Source organism: Sturnus vulgaris, chromosome 6, assembly GCF_052056855.1.
Source record: "Sturnus vulgaris isolate bStuVul1 chromosome 6, bStuVul1.hap1, whole genome shotgun sequence".
NCBI classification, from domain to species: Eukaryota; Metazoa; Chordata; class Aves; order Passeriformes; family Sturnidae; genus Sturnus; species Sturnus vulgaris.
Genome location: NC_142248.1, coordinates 3,043,022 through 3,063,982, shown reverse-complemented (window position 1 = coordinate 3,063,982; position 20,961 = coordinate 3,043,022). Strand labels below are relative to the sequence as shown.

Sequence of the window (20,961 nt, the reverse complement as noted above, 5' to 3'; positions counted from 1 at the left end):
CTTGTGAGAACTAGTGATACATTGAACACTTTTGCTTTCAAAAGTGGAAGAAAGTTTTGTTGGGGTTTTTTTGAGTGCTGACAAAATCTGTACCATATGAGTTTTTATTCTGTAAAAGTCAAGTACCAATATGTTATTAAAAAACTATTCTGGGAAGTCTGAAAATGCTTGAGGATGAACTTCATATTGCTCTGTTTACAAAGCCAGATCCAACAATGGCAAAAATGCAGGACCTTTATGAAGAGTGGGCAGTTCTCCAGTACCTGGAGCTCTTTTTTTCACTATCTCAGTGGCAATGCTGGCATTGATTCAGACTTTTTTTTGGGTGGCTTGAATTTTTCTGAAGTGTGGAATATGCAGTAAATTTGGCAATAGTTTCTAGCATTCAGAACCTCTGACAGTGTTACATCTTTTGGTGCTCAGCTAATGCATCAAAGTTTGTTGGTGCATCTGTCATCATAATTAGGTTGGGCATGGAGATGCTACACTTCTGCAGGAAGAGAAAAGATTTTAACAAAGCCAACCATGCTAATGAGACCATCACTCAATCCATTAAATTATACTTAAATATAAATAATATAATCCATTATAAAATAATAGAAAAATTGCAAAGCATATTAAATTTGAGGAAAACTTTAAATTTTCAGGCAGCATGGTACAGTGTAGCTCCTATAAAATACATTAAGTTCTTCTGAATTTAAAATGGAGTTCTGTGGATTTCTAGGTGTCCTGGTTTCAGCAGGGATAGAGCTCATTTTCTTTCCATTAGCAGGTAAAGGTTTGACATAATTTATTCAAAAAGGACAGATATTATTTACACCTTCAGTATCAAATATAGGATGAGAAAAGAAGGGAAGGATGTGTGCAGGATGTGAGGTTACCTTTGACAGCCTTTCTGTTCATATCAAATTCCAATCTAAAAACCAAGCTAAGATATTTCAAATGTACCTTTGTCTCAAATCAGAATAAAATGATAAATGTAATAATTGGGTCTTTGTGGACCATACCAAGCCCCACACTCCTTTACATTTCTTGACATGGAGAAGAATGACACCTTCTTCCAGAATAAAAAAAGGCTGCATTTAAAGTACTTAACCCAATTTAAAGCTCCCCAGTAGAAGAGGCACATGAATTCCAGAAGGAAAGGGATCCAGTGGAGAGCCACTGTGATAATTGTGGGGCACATGATGTTTTATTCATGTCTTCAACCACCTTGTAGTACAATATAAGGAAAATATAGCTTTATATTTTGGGAATGTATCCTATCCTTCTGGAAGGATTCACAGGGATGGTACAAGAGATAACAGGCACAGGTTAAAACCAAAGGAAGTTCCAATTAGAGATGCAGAATAGTTTTTGTTATTTTTCTTACCGTGAACATAGTCAAGTATTGGAAAAAGGTGTCCAGGGAGGCTGTGGGTGACTGTCCATCTTCATCCTTGGAGATGCTCCTAAGGTGACTGGGCACATCTCTGGACAGTTCCATGTAGCTGACTGTGCTTTTAGGAAGGGGTGGTCCCCAAGATCACTGACAGCCTGTGTGTTTCTGTGATTCTGAGAGCCTCTAGCAGCCACAGCTGGTTCATTCTTGAGCACCAGAGTTATGTGTGTACACGTTAGGGGCAGGCAGACAAATTAATGACCCTTCCAGGATATGAAGGCCAACTATCTTCTTATCCAAAGAATTGTCTGTGATTTCTTCTACTGGGGTGTGTATTCATTAGGAAGTGAAATGAAATAGTAAAATTAAATATGATCAGTGAGGATTTTGTAATGCAGCCTCACTAAAAGGCAAAATGCTTGCATCATTTGTATCATCACTGTACCAAACTTGCAGTTGATGCTACAGAGGAAGGACTGGCTGTAAGTTTTCCATATTTTTTTCTCTTCATCCTGGGGGCTGGTGCAGGTGGAGGGCAGTTACCTTGATGGAGCATTTTCCAGGAGCAACCTCCCTGTTCAGAGTGTCTGTCAGAAAAGAAGCCAACTGTCCACTTTGCAGGCTCTTCAAATGTGATGGAAAACAGCACAGGCTGTCTGTTGAAGTTATTTGTTCAGTTTCTTAGGAAGGTTATGCTAATTTGTATGCAGTCTGGTGGAAGTAATATATTTGCTAGGCCATGAACTTTAAAATTGTTTTGGAATGTGTCCCTGTTTGAAAGGAACAGTTGGCTCTCAGGTCTTCCTAGTACTTTGGGGTTTGTTGAAGAGGATTTGAATAATTCTTTGCAAGAAGCTTCTGTCTCCTGTCATGAGCTAAGTTGAGAAACAGGTCTGGCACACTGAGATCCTACTGTCCCCTTCTGAGACAGCCCCCCACCAAACTAAATCATTACTTCAGCAAGCAGTGGAAACACAGCAGCCTCGAGCTTGCCATCAGCTGTATCACATTTCTGTTTGGAGGCTAACACGACAATTACACCTTGGTTTTCATTGTGTTGGGTCACTTTTGTCTTTGGGAGACTGAGAGAAGATCAGCTGTTCCTGACATGGAGAGATGGGCAATTTGAGCAACATGATCCTTCTAGTGAGAAGGTTTGGGAGGGAGAGGCAGTGGGGAAGCAGATGACCCGATCCTGTGTATTCATGTGTGATGTCAGTCATCATGCAGAGAGTCTGTAGCATCTGAGAAACCAGGGAATCCTGTTTGTTTGGGATGGAAATACAGTTAACTTGTTGTTCTGTGCCTGTGTGAGCAGCAATGGAAACAGGCTTTAAGCAGTTCTGGATTCTCCAGTTGTATCAACAGCCTGAATGAGCAAAACTGGAAGTAGTGAGTCAAAAGCCTGGTACAGATCCAATGGGGGTGGAGTTGAAAGTTGGGACCTCCTCTCCTCTAGCAGACTTTTCTCTCTGACAGCAGGAGGGTGGTACATATCCATGAGGTAGCTTTGGTAGCAGTTGCATACTTCCCTTTCCATACACCTTTAATGAGAATCTGTGGGAAAGGCAAAGGCTTTGTAGAATATAAAGGTAGCTGCTGAGAAGCCAGCCTTAGTTTTCTTAGGGGTTGGAAATCAGCAGTGGTAGACAGAAGGGTGTTACCTTACCTCCCTCCTCATCAAAGCTTCTGTGGGGTTATTTCAGGTGTAATTTATGAAAAGCTATGCAGTAGGGACCTCTCCACTGAACCTCTGCTGGGTTGCATCCCACTGTTTGATAGGTAGTATGGTAAAGCATTTCTCTGTACAAGGTCAGATTAATCTTTTTTTATGGAGTTTCACATGAATGCTTTGCTTTAGGATTGTTGTTTCTCCATGCATAAATCTTTATTATACCAATAGCCTACAGCCCCAGTGAAGCAAACAAAAGTCAATTTTATTCTTCTCAGTATTTATCACCACAGTGAGAGAACTCAGTTGAAAAGCAGCTGTGAGAGTTTCCAGCAGGTGTGGTGGGGGTTTAGGGGCAGTGAGTTCCTGTTTCTGCCTTCTGAATTTGAATGGTGTGTGCCAGGCTGGGTCTGGCCCTAGATTGGGCATCAATACTGAGGATGGAACTGCAAGTGACCTTTGTTGGAGGGTGCTGTGGACTAGAGGAGCAGGTTGTGCATGTATCCATGCAGGTATCCGTGCAGGTATCCATGCAGGTATCCGTGCAGGTATCCATGCAGGTATCCATGCAGGTACCCATGCAGGTACCCATGCAGGTATCCATGCAGGTATCCATGCAGGTATCCGTGCAGGTATCCGTGCAGGTATCCATGCAGGTATCCGTGCAGGTATCCATGCAGGTATCCATGCAGGTATCCATGCAGGTACCCGTGCATGCCCCTTAGTGTGGTGGATCACAGGATGGGCTGCAGTGTGCTGGCCTTGCTTTGCAGCCAGCACAGGCTGAAGCCTTGGTTGCTGCTTTCCAAGGTGCTGGTTTGGGTTCGGGTACAGCTCTTCTTTGGAAGGGGGATGGCAGGTGAGCTGACATTCAAGTGCCTGTAGCTTTTACCAGGTGATGAGTGTGCAGCCTCCACGCTGGGGTTGATCTCACTTAATTAACGTTTGTAATAAAAGATACAGCAGGTCTCTGCTGTCTGCACTCCTGGGGATTCACAATACTTGTTAGTTATCTGTGATACAGCCGTGTGGGCTCTGTGATACAGCTGTGTGGGTTCTGTCAGTGTTTCCAAATGTACAAACAAAGATAGAATTAGATACTTTATATAAAACCGAAATATTTTTCTATGGGGATAAAGGATAATCCTTATCTAGGTTTTGACTTTCTGAACAATGTACATTAGTTTTGGTTCACTGTATGGCTTCCAAGATTTACAGTGCACAAAACCAAATTCCCAGCTTGGAGGATCCTCTCAGTCTATGTAGGGAAAAACTCAGACATGATATATAACTATCACCGAGAGGATTTTTATTCTGGTACTTCCTAAATTTTGAGTGCTTGACTCCATAATTTTAGCATCTTTTCTGATGCCTGTTTCTTTAGTATGACCTGGGGAAGGCAGGAGCACTGTCAGGATCTCCCAGAAGGTCCAGCCTCCTTCTGCTGGTGGACACAATGGCACAGCTGGCAGGAGCAGCTCCCTGCTCCAGTCTGAAGCTGGTAGCTTTTAGCAGAGTTGGTGTTGGAGGGGAAAATACTCTAGAGATGTGAAATTTCATTTCATTTGTTGCCAATTAAGAGGAAATAATGACATCCTTGAGAAAACTCCTCAACTTCCCTCCAGACACCTTTCCTTTCCCCTTGATGGTCTCCAGTTCATTCCCTGCACATAATACTCAGTCGTGGGGATCAGTGCAGGATGCTTTTCTTTTATGACCACTCTTTATTTCTTGCTCTTTTTTTCCATGGCTCCAGCATGGGGCCCTCCCCAGGCCACCACCCTCTCAAAAGCCTTGCTCCTTCTGGGTATCCATGTGGACAGGTGTCCCTTGGCTCCTCTGTCTCCTACTTGGATTGTCTGCTGCTTGTAGGACCAGTCTTTCTAAAACTTGTAGCCAGACCTAAGCCAAACCATTCCCCAGCTGCTGTTAAAAATGTTTTACTTGGGATGGCCTTTCTCCTGCAGTCACTCGTGGTTTCATCTGTACTCTCTCCATGCTGCTGTGTGCAGAGAGGGGAGGAAAAGCTTTCTTGAGAGCACAGGAGAAACAGATCTCTATGTTTTATTCCAGTTCCTGGACATAATCCCTGTTCCAGGTCGTGTCCTGTGAAGTGGGGCTGGAGGTTATTGGCTTTGGGGAGATGGCAGAAAGGCACCACAGGAGCAGAAGAGATCTGTGGGATGGTTTTTGTGTTGTCTGGTTGTGTGTGAGCCATGTGGGTGTATGATTTGCAGGTTTTAGCTGCTGATCCCTCTCATCTCTATGATGTGTGAAATGCAGACTCTTGAAAGCTAATAACTTTCCCAAAAACATCCACTCGTAGCTGGGTGAGACAAAAGGCTGAAATTTCTGTGCCTGAAATGGAGCTGCACTGTGTCAGGTCCCTGCTCTGAGCACTGCACTATGAGAGGATTTCAAATAAAAGCACCAGAAATTTAACCTGGGAAAAATAGCATACTTTGCCCTGCTTCATTCTTGGAAGTAATTGGAGTGCTATTTTTGACGTTTTTCCAAAAGCTTTTATCCTTTCGGCAGAAACAAGCACAGAATATATCAGCACAGACAATTAAGGTTTGGCAAAATGATGAGCTGATGAAACTGAGGTCTTGTGGTAGGAAATGCTGATCACTGTATATAGCAGATAACACACAATTTTTTTTTTCCTTTGTTCTAGAAATTGTCTCATGCAATCCTGTCTATGCCAGGGAATTTCAAAGGGAGAAAATGGTGTTCAGACACACCTTTTGGAAAAGTGATGCTTTTATGGATGAGCAAAAAAGTACTCTACAGCCAACTAGATAGACCAAAGTGTCTGTGCATCTTTGCAAAGAGGGATATGCTTTGTCCTGTTTCAATTAATGCTATGCAGCAGGCTAAAATTGTAAAAAATAAGCAAGCTGCACCAAGACAGGTTTGGAAAGCCATACAAAAGGTCAGTGCTGGATGGTAATGATATGGAAATCAGCTTGGATCACAGGCACAAATGAGGTCTGTGATTCAAAACTGGGCAGTAATAGGATCCAGTATTAGGGTCAGGCAGGTGTAAAAATACTGGTGATGAAAATTTGAAAATAAATAATTTAAGATTCATTGGGCAAAATGCAATGACTTCTGTAGACACAGTAATTGTACCAGGGAAGGAAAGTATTTTCCCCTTTGTGACTTTTTGCCCTCCATTCAGTCACATAAATCCATGGGTTCAAAGGTTTGGTTTTGGCTTACCAGGCAGTGCAGAAATTCTGATAAAGGCTTAGTAGCTATTAAACATTTATAGGTTTGCAGCCTTGTGGTTGAAGAGACAGTAATTGCATTTTTCTCTTGGGAATGGGACTCCAATTAGGTTGGTGTTGCTCAGTATTAGAATTCCAGCCTTACAGGTTGCTAAGTGTGTGAATTTTGTGTTTTAGGGAGCTGGACCTTTGCCTCGGCCTAAAAAGTTTCCAAAATTACTCTCTCCTTTACCTATCTAGGCAAAACTCCTTATCATTTAATGCTCTGATAACACTCACTCTAAAGTCTGTAAGTGCTGTGTTGATGCTGCTGCAGCCCCATGCAGCATGGTAACAAAATATGGTTTTTGATGTGGTTTCCCAGAAGTGTTTGGCATTGCCAGCAGTTCCTCTCACTGAAGTCAATCAGAGCTTTAGAGAATCTACCTGAAATCCCCGTGTTAAAAGCTTTTTATCCAGTGCTTTGAGCTTTTGACTTCTGGGTTTTGGGCAGCTCCGTGGCTTATGAGAAGAAAGAGAGGTGGCCCAACTTTGCTTTGATGTCTTCAGTACAAATCAGCCCCTTTCAGCTGAAACTCGTGGGTGATTTGTGTAGCTCCCTGAAACTGCTCACAAAGCTAACTTGGTACACCTTTCACTTCCCCCTTGATCCCTCAATTACCCTTGAAAGGAGCTATGACTTTATTACTTATGGCCCAGGCTATCTCCTTTTGCCATGGGAAGTTAAGCTGTGGATTTCATGGATATCATCACTAATATCCAGTGTGGGGGAAAATGAAGAAAACCTAGCATGAGAAGATTCCTCAAGGCTTGCTGTCAAAGAGAGCACTGGCTTGTTCTTGGTGGGGTTTTAGGCTGTTCTAGTGAAAGCAGTGCTATAAATGAGCCATGCCTATGCATGGTGTTTCCTGACTAGTCCTTTACCTGCTTTTTCAGCTGCAGCAGCTTTGTATCCTGCTGCCTGTATGACTCCCACTCCCCATTCTGCATGATCTGCTGAATGTACTTGCTGTGCATCCAGAAAAAGCTGAAATAGATGTTGATGGCTTTTGCTTTTGTTTTATCCCCTGTCCTTTCTTCTCTTGACAGTTTTTTATCATGCTGTTAATTATATTTCTGTTGGAGCTCACTGTTGTGATTCTGTTCTTCGTCTACACCGACAAGGTAAGTCAAATTCTTCATTTTTCTTTCCCCTTCAGCAAATTTATATGCCCCCTTTTCCCTATAAATAAATCATGAAGCACTTGGCTTGGTATGCACATCATGATTCTGTCTTCGTTGAGACACTCCTCTCAGAAGGAGCTCTCTCAGAATGCACAAGCAGCCTGGCAGGACTGGGCTGCCTTGCCTGCTCAAGTGTACAACTCAAGGTCACAGCTACTGCCAAGTGCAGCTGTCATTAACAACAACAACAACAAAAAGGAAACAAAAATAACCCCCCAAAAAGCCCACAGACAAACACCAAAACACTCCACAAAAAAAAAAGCAAAGAAGCCAACAAACCTTACTAGGAGCATGTAGGAAGGGATACCCATAATTTAAAAAAAACATGGTTATGGTATAAGAGCCACATTGATATTGTTAAAAAGGAAGTGTCCTCAGCACAGGCAAAGGCATAAAATTCATTCTCTTTCCATATTGCTCCTTGCAGTACATGTGTACTCAGAGCCTAGTGGAAAGCCAAGGTAAATGCATAAAAGTTCAATAAACAGAGCTTTTGTTTGTGCTTTCAAATTTTACTTATGTTTAACCATTGTTCCTTCAGCTGTGAGGGCATTATTGCCTATCTGAATTATCCTTTTCTTTTAAAAAATCTCACATGAATAAATCCAAAACAAGGGTATAATTGTGTGCCACCTGCTTATTCAATGAAAGTCCTTTACAATTGAAGACTGAGGGAACTTAATAATCACAGGGAAGGTGGCAAAATTTTATCATGAATTAACATTCATCAGGTACATTAGTGGTAAACACTTTCTTTGAGTATGGAAAGGTAATAGCAAAAAAACAACACCGTGTTCATTAATAAATAAATTACTACTATAATTAGTATTATATTAGTGATATGAGTGATTATGTATTAGTCATGTAAGTGAGTGATTGGCAGATGCACTTCTGAAGGACTTTAAAGATCTAGGTTGCCAGACAGTGTTCTGTAGCTGGAACATGGAATTAACTTGCCAGGTAGTTACAGTAGAAAGGACAATTTAAAATTACTTGTATGCATTATTGGATTCTGAATTACTTGTCAGCTCTTGGCAGAAAGATCTACACATCATACAGGAGTAAAGGCATCTACTTAATATGCAGTGGGCCTCCTAAACCCAAACACAACACTTGGTTAAATTTAGAAAGAGGATCAGTTAGAAAATATTATCATGTCATTGTGTAATAGACTTGCCTCACTGTGAATACAATGTTGAGTTTTGGATACAGAAATGATTAAAAGTGTGAGAAAGGTGGAAGAGAGCTGTCATGAAAAGGGATTATGGAGACAGCCTAGATTCAGTCTGGGAAAGAGATCCTGTGCTTAGGAGATCTTACAAAGAGTAATTATAGTAGTTTCTAAAATAATGGCAGACTTAAAATAAAGACCTGTCCTGAATACAGAGGAAGTACATGAAAGTGTTTCAGAGTAGGTTAATAAAATAAATGTTTCTTATGTTCCAAGCCATCATCTGGTAGAACTCCTGTTGTTGGCTGGTGCTGAGGCTGATAGATCAGTAAATGTGTGGGTATGGAGGAAAGAAAAGAAACCAGTGAAGTATTTTTATTCATAAAGCAGTCGGTGCTGTTAGGTTGACAGGTGTGTCACAAGAAATGTTCATCCTCACTCTTCAGAGGTAAAAACAGTGAAAAAGTATCAGGAAGGATTCCCTCCCTCCTCCAGCCTGTTGGTTTGCAGTGGTTTTTATTGATTCTTAATAAAGAGATCAGGAAATTAACTTTCCTCTGACTCACATACTGCAGGAGGTAGTACCCTGCAGTTGTCTGTAAGATCAAAACAGAGTCTAAAATATGGGCTCTAGTTCAAGTGCAGTTTTACTGAGTTAACAAATTGCTGTAGTCTGGGTATTGCAGATGATCAAATTTGAGGCTCTTAATGTTCCTCTATGACTTTAAATCTTATACTGAAGAAATCAATAGTTTGTGTTACACTTGCAGCCCTGCCTACTGCAGGATAAATAAACCAGCAGCAGCCTAAAACTAATATTTTCATACAGCACGTTTAGAGTTTGTGTGCTGGCTTTCCTGATGTGAAAAACAATATTGCCACGTGTATGGGGAAGTAGTGAACCCAGACAAGTCCACCGTGCTAATTCAGTTAATGTAGATCCTTGGAAAATCAGTGAAGGAACATTCCACACTGACACTTGTCCATCAGAAGCAAGTAAGGTTAGTGTTGTGTGCAGGAGAAAAGGACTCTGCAGATGATCACTTGGAGCAGTACCAGCCACAGGGAGGGTGTGCATCCATGTGTATGTGGACACAGTGTGTGGCCCCTGGGAGTGAAGCACTCTCTGTGTATCCATTGCTGGGACTGTTGCTTTAGTGCTGTGTGAGTTGCAAAAAAATCATCATTAGTGATGATTTTCATCAAATCGTGCAAAAGTTCTTTACAGCCATTCACAGATAGTTTTTTGGCACAGAGCTTTTATTTATTTGCTGTGGAAGGGTGTGCAGCTGTGGAGGTGAACTAGGACTCACCACAGCTTCAACTGACCTGTTCTCATTCCTCAGCGTGGGGGAAGCCCAAAAATTGCCTCTGCCTCTCATTCCAGTGTCTTGGTCTTCTCTGAGCTTTTAAGCAGCTATCTTGATCTTATGCCTTAGGATGTCATCTTTTCTTTTCTTGATGGGTAAAGGTTCATCTTGATGTCATGAGATAAATGCTGCCCTGAAGATCACAACTCATTCTCTGAGCTGGCTATGCAGTGTGATATGGTGAACAGAGGGGGATTTGGAGAAAGCTCAGGAGTCCACAGTGTAGGAAGGAACAGGGATAGTGCCTTGTCTCTTGGAACTGCACTGTAGATCACCTTGGCAGGACCTGAGCTCACACCTTGCTCACTATTCCTCCAAGTGTCCTGACGAGTTTTGTTGCAAAACATGAATCTTGTGACTTACACAGAAGTGAATATGGGCTGTGATGGAATGCATTCCTATGGGGTGGGTGTCAGGAAATACCTATAGCACTTTTATTTTGTCCTGGCTGTTCCCAAAGCAGCAGAGGGACTGGTTCACTCCAGCTCAATGTGAGCACCTGAGGGACCTGGAAACTCCTGTTGGCACTTGCACATGTGTGCATGTCCTAATGTGTGGCTTTTAATTTTTGTAGGTCAGAAGTGCCAGCCCAAGAGATTGGGTATTGAATGGAGTTGGTGTGATGATAAGAACTAAGGCAGGGTGTTATTACACTGAGTGCAGTATTTTTTCAGGCTACATGTATGCCCCCATTTGAAGCAGTCCAAACTCCAGTGACATTTCTGGAGTCATGTGGATGGTTATGTGCATGGATACCTATCTGTAGGCAGAATATTCTCTTTGGTGTGTTTTATTTCGGTTCCATCTATACAGAGCAGCATTTGGCATTTTTATATGTTTGACATTTCTATATGAGGTTCTCTGTGTATTTATAACAGATCCAGAGTACTGAGAGGGTTAACCTTAATTTTATTGTGATAAGGAGAAAGCAGCAGAGTCCTATCCTGTCAGAGGTTGGATATTCATATTTTTCAACACTAGATTGGATCCTGCTAGAATGTAAATGATGCTAATAAAATGCACAGTCTTGTACCAGTTCTAACTTGTATAATCCTCCTGGTTTTAGCATCTATATTTATTTTTACTGTGATGATTCTCCTGGAAGCATAGAAAAAGAAAAGTCCATATTTACTTTTTTGCGGCTATAGTAGGTGATTTTTTTCAGTAGATGTCTGCATTTTATATGATTTACAGGTAAAGCCATGTAGTGCCCGAAAATGAAAGAAAATAACTAACCACCATAATGTGGGGTTGGCTTTAGGTTTGGGGGGAGTGTGTGTGTGTTGTGTTTGGTGGGGGAGGAGGGGAGGCTTAAGTCGTTGGGTTTTTATTTTGGTTTGGTTTTCTTATTTTTAAATGTCAAGCATAACATGCAGTATAAGTAACATAAGCCAGGAAAGAACAAAAGCACTGAAGAATCACCGACTGATATTTGATTATGGGAGCAGTTACTGCTGTTGGCAACTTGAAGTTAAGATGAGAATTTTCAATAAAGATTAGGCCATTAACTCACTTGGGTCCCTGTGAAAATTACAGCCTAAATTCCATGCCTGCTTAGCTGTGTTGAAAATGGCCCACAGAGAATTGAAAAATAATGGCTACTTTTGTTTTTCATGAAATGTGTGAAAATGTTCTTGTTTTTCATGCTGCTCCAATATAGCTTTTGCTGCTATCTTATAAGAAACATATTCTCTAGATTGATGCATTTCTTGCTTTGTTTCTGAAAAGAAATTGAAAATTGTTTTAATTTCTGGTTGATATTTTGCCTCGTCCCATACAAAGACAGCAGGTTGGAATTTAGTGGATACGATTTCAAATATAGCTCAGTCCTCACAACCTCTTACACATTTGGTTTTAGAAAATGGAAAAACAGAATCTCTTCCACCTGCTGCACTCACGTGCAGTTGCTCACAGAAATGATCTGATCCTGCTGAGCTGCTCACTGGTGTCAGGGAGGGATTCACAAAAAACTGTTGGAATTATTCATACAGAAAGTTTAGTTCAAGTCTACTGCAGAAACTTGTTCTCGTTGAGCTTCTGTCAAGAGAGCTTAAAAGTTTTCCGTGTTTGCCTTTGACAGTGCAGCAGAAATGTCTCTTTGGGTAATGAAGTACCTGGTGTTCCCAGGCAGCACAGCCCACAGGGCTGTTCAAAATGCACACACAGGGCAAGGTAACGCTGCTGAAAGGGGGGAAACGGAACCTGAAGTGAAGAGACAAGATCACCCAAACTGTGTGCAGTTCAGAGATGGTCTTAAGTTATTGGAAAACAGCAGGCTGTGGAAAATCCTGCAAAACTGGCAGAGTGGTCACTGCATCATTATTCAGTCAGTTGGCCTTTTCTAGCAATGTTTCTCCATCAGCATTTGACTTTGCCTACACCATCCCCTTCTTCCTGTTGGAACTCTGGAGCGGTGGCAGAATTACTGGGTGCCTGTATCCTCTTCTGCCACAGTGCACAGGGCTGTTCCTGCTGCTGGGCAGGGCTGGGATCATTCCAGAGCAGAATGTGTGTGCATAGTGTGTGCACTTGTCAGCATGCAGAGAAGGCTCCCTATGGGGGACAAGGGCAATTTGAACTCCCTCTGGTATTTCTGTGAGGATGTGCAAGTCCTGGCATGTGTGTGCTGTTGTTTCTGAGCAGCCTGTGGGTTAATGCTTCATTTTCCAGTTAAAGTTCCATTCGGTTTGTTTGCATAAGACCTCTAAAATTATCAAGTCCACTAATCTGGCATGTACCTGCTCTCTGGCTGTGTTCTGGAATTTGGGTTTTGCAGTGAGTGCTGAGTAGCTAAAAGCTGTTTCCCAGGATCAACAGGAGCAGCAGTGCAGGCAGATGTGGAGGAGTCTGTAGATTACCTCCTGGATGGTGATGCACTGCAATTACTGCTCTGTGAGTTGGATGTTTTAGCTCTGGTCAAGTATTTTATTTCTCTAAAGCAAAATAATGTTAATAAATGGTGGTATAAAATAAGAAAAGACAGAAGTGTCTCTGTGGTTTGTTTTACTTGGTAATAAGCTTAATTTTAACTAGTTTATTAGCATTTCAGTACTGGTGTCCCACAATAGGGAGTTGCAGAAATTTCATCAAAAGAATTTAATTATAGGCAATTTACTTTGGCTTCTTTTCAGCAAAGCAGTCAGGCAGAGGTTTAAATCTCTCCCTGTTCAGCACATAACTTAAGTGCATGCTTGAGCCCATGTGACTGATTTAATCATATGCTCAAGTCTTGTTAAAGTTGATCTGCACCTTATGGGTCTTTAAAAGAAATATTGCTAAATGGAAAATGCTAATGACAGCGAAGAATTCTGGAGTGTGTAAAGAAGCATCACATCTTTCATTCCATAAGGAATTTAATGAAAAATAATGAATGTTTGCTTTAAAGTGTTATTGGTTAGCTTTTTCCATTTGTTCTGAACAGCTTTCCATTTAGTATCTTGAACTCCAACACATCACTTTAACCTTTTTTAGGCAGGAGGAGATGAGGGGCATGGAATCTGTTTGCCTGTGCAACTGAAAAAAAACAAACACACCAAAGGAAATCCCAATAGTTTCACTAATTCATTTGTCTAAGTAGGATTTCACTGAAAGTGCACTTCCAAAATGTTATTAACAGGCTTGTTGAAGGATAGCACAGTATTGATGAAAAGAATTAAGTGCATGCTCAGAAATAGGTGTATTTAGGAACAATAGCTGCAGATAAAATGCATTAGGGCTCCCCACTGGGAACTCTCGATCAATGGTTGATCAAGGCCTAATTGATTCCTTGAATAAAATGTTAGCAGGGGAATGGGTGCAGGGAAAGGAAAATCAAACTCTCCTAAATTAAGCTCCATGCCTAACACAAATACCCTTTGTAAAGATCAGATAATGCAGCAGCCTGCCACCTCTTTATGCCTCTTGTCTTCCAACTTTGGCTGAATTCAGAAATGAAGATGGAGGTGGGAGTCTCATCCTCAGCAGTTTGGATTTTTGCTCATATTGCAGTAAGTTCAGTATTTTCCATAGTGTCCCACTGCACAGCAATAGTGCATTTTTCTCAGGAGGAATCCAGTTCTAACCTCCACCCTGGCAAGTGGGATATAATTCCCCTGTCTGTGTGGATGAATTGGACACAGCTATTGCTGCCATTGTGCCTGGCTTAAAGCCAACCAGATCTACCTTTTATTTCCTGACATCACTAAATCTGTCTAAGGGTTTCCTGACAAATATTTGGTAATGTGTCAGTGTACAGCAGGAAGAGATGTAATTGGGCCTCCTTGCTCGTTTGCAGTCCCTAATTACAGGTTAACTCGTGATCTCAGGAGCATGTCAGATTATGTCTTTGTTGTGGAGCACTTTTGCAATGATCTGTTTCCCACACCTCCAGTTTCAGGTTTCATAGTAGACAAAATATAAGTGGTGCAGGTCTTCAACCAGCCTCTCCCAGGGAAGACTGGCATACAGTAGTGGTGTTTTCTAAATACTTTGCACATCTGTGTGCTTTTCATCCATCCCTTAAAGGGCATTACAAGAGGTGAGTAGTTCAGCTGTGCTTTTGCTGACTGAGAGAAGTGATGTTTAAGGCCACATCCTGGGGAATGTTCAGTGCTCTCACGTCTGAATGGAGGGAATGGGACCTTACTGTTCCACAGGACAGGTTTTTACTCAGTTTTGACTCGGATGTGATCACATAAGGAGCCATTTCAGCATTTGGGTGGATCTGGAACTGAGTGCACACCAGTGTAGAGTACTTCCAGAGGTGAAGTGAGCAGCACTGGGTTACACACACCTCATCAACATCAGCTTTAGCTGGAGACTGACCCCAGCTTGCAGCTCTCCTAACTGCTGGCACTGGTTCTTTACAATTTTATTTGACAAAGGGAAGAATAGCAGAAGGAGAAAAGAATGGTTTATAAAGGCAATAAAATAAATAATTAAGGCAGCTTTAGGCATTTAAATACAGGCAGCATCAAATGCTGAGGGATGACTGAGGTAGTATATTGAAACAGACAGCACATTTTTTATTCATTCTATGAGCATTTTTGATGTGTCACAATGTATATCAGGCAACATTAGAAAATGACAGTAAACTAAACGCTTAACATTTTTTATGTATTGGAAAAAGAGAGGGGGAGATGACTTTTTGTGTTATCAGACTGTAAGCAGGCCAATAGCATATAGTCCTTGTCTTGGATTTGTCAGCTGCAGTTGAAGAGTGATGAGCTAAGATGACCACTTTATTAGGCAGCATTTGCAGCTGAGGTTTCTTCAGCTCCTTCCTTTGGTTTAACCCAGCAGTGCTAGGCAGTGAACTAACTGAGACAGGGATTTCTTGATCAGCAGCTCCAAACCATTACCAGTTTGGGGTGCTCTTAAGGCTGGAGCATGTTAACTTCAAGGCTACAAATCATGCTCAGGGACTTTTGTATTACCCAAACTCTGTTATATGTCCAAGGCCTCTCATTGGAAATATTGCTGCACTTCAAGGTGAATTTCAGGCATGAGGAAGGAGGTTTAACAACTTTCTAGACACCAGCCATTGTACCTTTTGAAATGTATTCCCCAGACTTAGAAAACCAGCATAATCAATAGTGATTACCAATCTGTGGTCATTGATGCCTGCTTGCTGAAATAATGTTTAATATGAACTAATAATCTTTAATTATTTGGGATCTTGGGCTCCCTGAATCTGTGTGCAACAAAATCCTTGATTGACTTGACAGTGGGAAGTGACTGAGCTGGAAGATAGAGTAGATTTTGTGTAAAGGGATATGTCTTGACAGGGAGCAGAGTAAGAGCTTTATTTTACATTTCCTGAGTGCACACATTTCTTACTTGACATGTACAGTGTCTCTGATAATTTGGATGATGGTAATATAAAACAATTCTGCTGCAGTGTCCTGGAATTAGCAATGAGTGAAGCTTGTGCAAAAATTGTTTTAACCATAGCACAATCTTAATTCTCTTCATTGTACTGCAGTCATTTTGTGTACCCTCTTCTATGCCTTTGAATTGCAGGGAAGGCATCCCTGAGAAAAGAGAATTTTCAGAGAGGCTGTTCTTGTCAAAACCCAATTATTCTCCTGCTCCTGCTACTAATTGTCTTTGATGCAATTTCTTAATGAGTTGATTTCTGTGATAGCTTATGGAATTATTATACACCAATATATGTTTTTATTTTCTTTCTTTCTCCATTTTGTGCTTTACTGCCATAATCCAAGGGTGATGTTGTTCTCCCAGACGTTTTTGCCATCTGCACCTTGCCTCTGAACCACGGGAAAGCAAAACAATACATGTCATCTCCTCCAGCAGTGCTGATGCTGCCTCTCTTGACAAAGTCCTAACCTCAGCATTTAGGAAACCTTTTCAGAGGTCACCTTGAAGGGCATATTGAAGTGCAAACTGAATTGCATGTTAAATTGGTAAATTATGTAAATGAAGCAAAATGGAAAGATACAAAAGATCATTGAAGATATTTGAGAAACTGCTAAAAGTCTTTCTCCAGAGATATAATGAAAGCAGAAAGTCACAAAGCATGTGAGATTTTGATTAAGAACCAGATGTTTGTCGGATTTATCGCACAAGACATCTAGTTTTTCTTTCAAAAATTCAGGACCAAAGGAGTTGCAACAAGATTTGAATTAATCAAAATGGTTGAAGGGATATTTGAGCTGTGAAGAGAATCAACATTACTCTCTATGTAACAAGTACACCCAAGGAAATATCCTGTAGATTTCTTTCAGGTCCACCTTTTTCTCTGTGAATAGGAAATGCATTGTAGTTGGCACAAAAGCAGCTGGATCTGTGCAAACAAAGAGAAGAAATGGTTTTTTGCTAGGTCGGTCAGCTTGGGAGGGAAAAAAAATTTTTAAAAATCTTTTCTTTTGAGGACTGTGAGGAAAATGGGGAGAATGTACTGCATACCTTGAAGTGGGACTGATAAAATGTCAGCAGAGTGCCCTTGCTGCTGCCACCACTGCAGGTGACAATTCAGCAGCCAGGTGTGGCTTCCCGGGCTGGGTGTTCTGCTGGGAGCCTGGCTGGGGCTGGCTCTGACACTGCTTTATGTGCAGATGGCAGGGGCAGCTCTTTCATCAGGACTGTTGTCACTGGGAGCAGTGAGGATTGCTTCCCCCACTGCCTGCCCTGGGTGCTCTGCCTTTCAGCTCTGCTCATGGAGGTGTCAGTTTGCATGGAGAGCTGCAGTGAGAGCTGATGAGAAGAGTAAGACTAGGACACTGGAAGTGCTGCTGGATATCACGGTTTTGCCATATCCTTTTTAAAGCCTTTAAACTCCTTTAGGAGTTTATCTGCATGGTGCAGTATCACATGTCACCACAGAATGAAAGCACAAGTCACCACTTTGTGTATGGTAAAATCCTGCCCTAAGTGAAGTCAGTGGGAGCTGCCTTGTTGTCTTCATGAAGCTATTATCCTTAATTTTAGTGTTTTTAAATCTCTTTCCCACTTCCCAACTGAGTGACACAAATAATGCTCACTTGAGTGTGTGGAATGATGTCTTCCAGTGCTGTAGGAGATCTGCTGCCTGGAAGCTGCAATGATCAGAGAGTTTTGTTCTCAAGCATTATGTCATAATCTTGTGATGCAGAATGTGTGGGATGCTGTTGCCTGCCAAGAAATTGGTTGAATTTTGGCTGCAGAAAGATCACACATTTCCGAAAGAAATGTAATTAATGAAATATAGATTCCTCTGGGTGTTAATTCCTAATCTCTGCTGTGGCAACTTGGCTTTTCCATCCGAGTTCTCAATGACTGTGCAGCATCCATGCCAGGGCATGGAACTGCAGAATTGTTTCGTTTAGGAGGGACTTGTTGAGATATGGTGGTCCAAGCCCCTGTTCAAGCAGGAGCAGTGAGAGCAGGCTGCCCAGGGCTGTGTCCAGTTGGGTTTTGGCTGTCTCAGCACATGGAGGCTGCACAGTCTCTCTCAGCAGCCTCTTGCAGTGTTGGAGAACTCTCACAGTGGCCTTGTTGGCTACAAGAGTGCATTTCTGGCTCATGGTCAACTTAATGTCCACAAATTCCCCAAGGTCTTTCTCTGCAGAGCTACAGGTGTCAAAAGCTGTGGAAAGGCAAGGGGAACAACACCCACTGCTCCCCCCCTCACCCACAGAGCTGCTTGCCATATTTTGGAAAACTGTCACGTTAGTTAAGTGTGATTTCCCCTTTGTGAACCCATTCTGACTGCTCCCAGTCATCTTCCTGTCTGTCCTTCATGAGTTTGGAAAGGGTTTCCAGGGTTGGTTGCTCTATTCCCTTCCCAGGGATGGAGGTGGGAATTCCAAGCCCGTAGCTCCTGGATCTTCTCGATTGCCCATGTTGGAGACAGGAGTGGTATTTGCTCTCTTCCAGTGTTCAAGAACTCTCCAGCCTCTCGTGGGACAGAGTCCTCTCTTGTCATGTGTGATATTGGCATTTCTTGTTCAGAACTTTCCATCATTGTGCTGGCAAAACAGCATCCCGAGTGCTGCCTGCCAGGGCACTACATATTCTAGAGTAGATGAAATATTTATCTGTTAACATTCTCATTTCAGCCTTTTTTGTCTCATTCTGGGTATTAATTTTGAGCATCTGCTGCAACTAGTCACCAATTTTAACAAAAATTATGGAAATTGATTGTATCTGAAATGTCTACCAACCATTTGAATTCTTTTTTTTGGTTTTATGGTAATTTGTTGAAGGCATGTACTGGCAAAAGCTTTCTAGTAACAAAATGCTCCCACTGGTGCATACCATAAGTTTGAAGTGATTAAACAAAAGAAGAATATTTGAATTAAAATGGAGCATGCTACTTAAAGCTTTTCCTCTGTGATACTTACTGAGATGACTGCTTTTCCAATTAGGCTTTGGCTAATTACTTGGAATTACTTTTTAAAAATACTTTGAATTCCTGGAATATGCTTGATATCAAACTGCTAAGGGGGCTGCAGGGAGAAACTTCATTCCACATCAAGCTGGACTTTTTGAGGATTTAATAGATCCTTTTTCCACATGCTCGTTTATTAGATTTTCTGATTGGTTATTGTTATATTTTTGTATTCACCTTTAATATCAGCTAGTGCCATGTATGGTAAATTAGAGAATGTGGATTTGGGCTTTCCCATAATCAGCAGGACCATGCAAATTCCATAGGAGTCGAATTCTGGATTCCTCAGCTTCCTTGCTCCTGATCCAGGGCAGCTCCCAGCACATTCTTTAGACACTCAGACCTGCCAACCTTGCTGTGCAGCTCTTTGAGGGGATTGCATCAGGCTCTGAGATGCACAGCTCTACTCCCTGCTTGATCTAGAAATAGTCATGGGTGACTTTCCTGATCCAAAGGCATTCCTCTACCCATGCCAGGCACGTTTTGAGCAATGTTCTGCTGGAGTAGCTTGGCCATTTGGGGTAAACCTGTTTGCTGTGTGCCTGGGGCAGCTTTATTCTTCCCTATGAGGCTGAAATGGCACCCTCAAGTGACTTGTGGCATGTCCTGCTGTGAATTTTCCTGTGTGTGGTCCCTGCTCTGTCCTGTGTGTCAGGTAGATGCCAACAGCCAGGTTTACAGGTGGAGCTATGAACCTTTTCCACATGTCTTAATGAAGCAGTTTCAGTGCAGATAAACAACATATTTTAAATCACAGGCTGTGTGTGGAGCTTTTTTCTGGCCTCAGTAGGATGCCATGCAGTGGAATAGCCTGTAAGGGTCACTTGGTGAGTCCTCATCTATTCCACAGCTTTTATGTGTAGAGTTTATACATCTCATTAATCTCCTTTTTTTATTTTTTTTTTCCCAATAGCACATTAAATTCAAGGATTTCAGTATTACTCTGTCTCAGTATTTTTCCATATAAATTTTTCTAGGGGAGATTAATTTTATCAGAGAAGTGTTGAGTGGTCCTGCTCCATGTAGATTTTCTTTGGAAAAGTGGCATATTTAAGGACTGAGAAACAGAGCTGATGAGATGCAGTACTTGAAGCATGTTTCTTCAGTCACAGAATTATTCTCTTTCTCCTCAAAGACTGTTTGCCTTGTTCAGCTTAGCACCATGAATCCACAATTTAAATAGTGTGAATTAAGAGGATCAAGTTTCTGATCTCTGAAAGCTTGCAGTGCCCTGGTTGCTCTAACCTTCTAAGAGAAGAGGACATTGAGAGGTCCCCATGTCAGTTCTGACTTGCCCATCACTTCACCTTCAGTCCTTGAAACAATTTCCCAGTGGGAATTTTAGGTTGCTTGCTGATAACTTTTGTTCTGATTGAACAGATTTAAGTGGAGTCAAGGAAGCAAGCATTTGACACTTGTTACAGAGGTTGTTTTTAAGCAATTTCTAGGTGCTCTTTGAAGTGGTGGAGTCTGATAAAAATTAATGCTAAAGGGAAATTATATTTGGTAGATGCTTAAGTACATCCTATGTAATAAAAACGTGCTTATAAGCTGAGAGTAATTTGGGTGTCTCTCCCTTGTTGACCTGTTTGGAGGTAATTCAGAGAGGCTTGAATTTTGAGAGTTCCTGAGAATGCTGAGATGTGAAGTGCCCAGAATCCCTCTCATGTCTGCAAGTCATCTCTGAGGTGGAGTGACCCTCAACAGCAGTGGTGGGATGTGCCCAGGGCACACAGTGCTTCACAAGGGGAGAATTCCCCGGGTAAGAATGAATCTTAACATTCTCTTTTTGTGTCCTGTGACCACCGTGCTGAGCCTCTCCTTTGCAATAGGGTTGTACATGGAGGGTAAAAATGCCTTCATGTTATTAAGTGTGTAGGTTTGGATCACTTCCTTTGTTTTATCAGGAACTGCTGGCTTAACTGGTCATCCACTTCAAGCTGAAATGGAAGAATAAATTAAACAAGGCTTTTATCTCAGCGGATTCTTATAAAAGTGAGTGGGGAATGAAAGATGGATTGCTTTTTATGAAGTAGGAAAT

At 41.7% G+C, this 20,961-nt stretch overlaps 1 protein-coding gene across 10 annotated transcripts in view; it reads left to right on the top strand.

Moving 5' to 3' along the window:
* Positions 1 to 20,961, top strand: part of TSPAN4 (tetraspanin 4) — a 416,360-nt gene that overhangs the window by 362,692 nt on the left and 32,707 nt on the right. For all 10 annotated transcript variants that reach the window (XM_088166703.1, XM_088166706.1, XM_088166705.1 and 7 more), the window contains one exon: positions 7,376 to 7,450. In XM_088166703.1, coding sequence (XP_088022829.1) covers positions 7,376 to 7,450 — 75 coding nt within the window. The remainder of the gene's footprint in view (positions 1 to 7,375; positions 7,451 to 20,961) is intronic.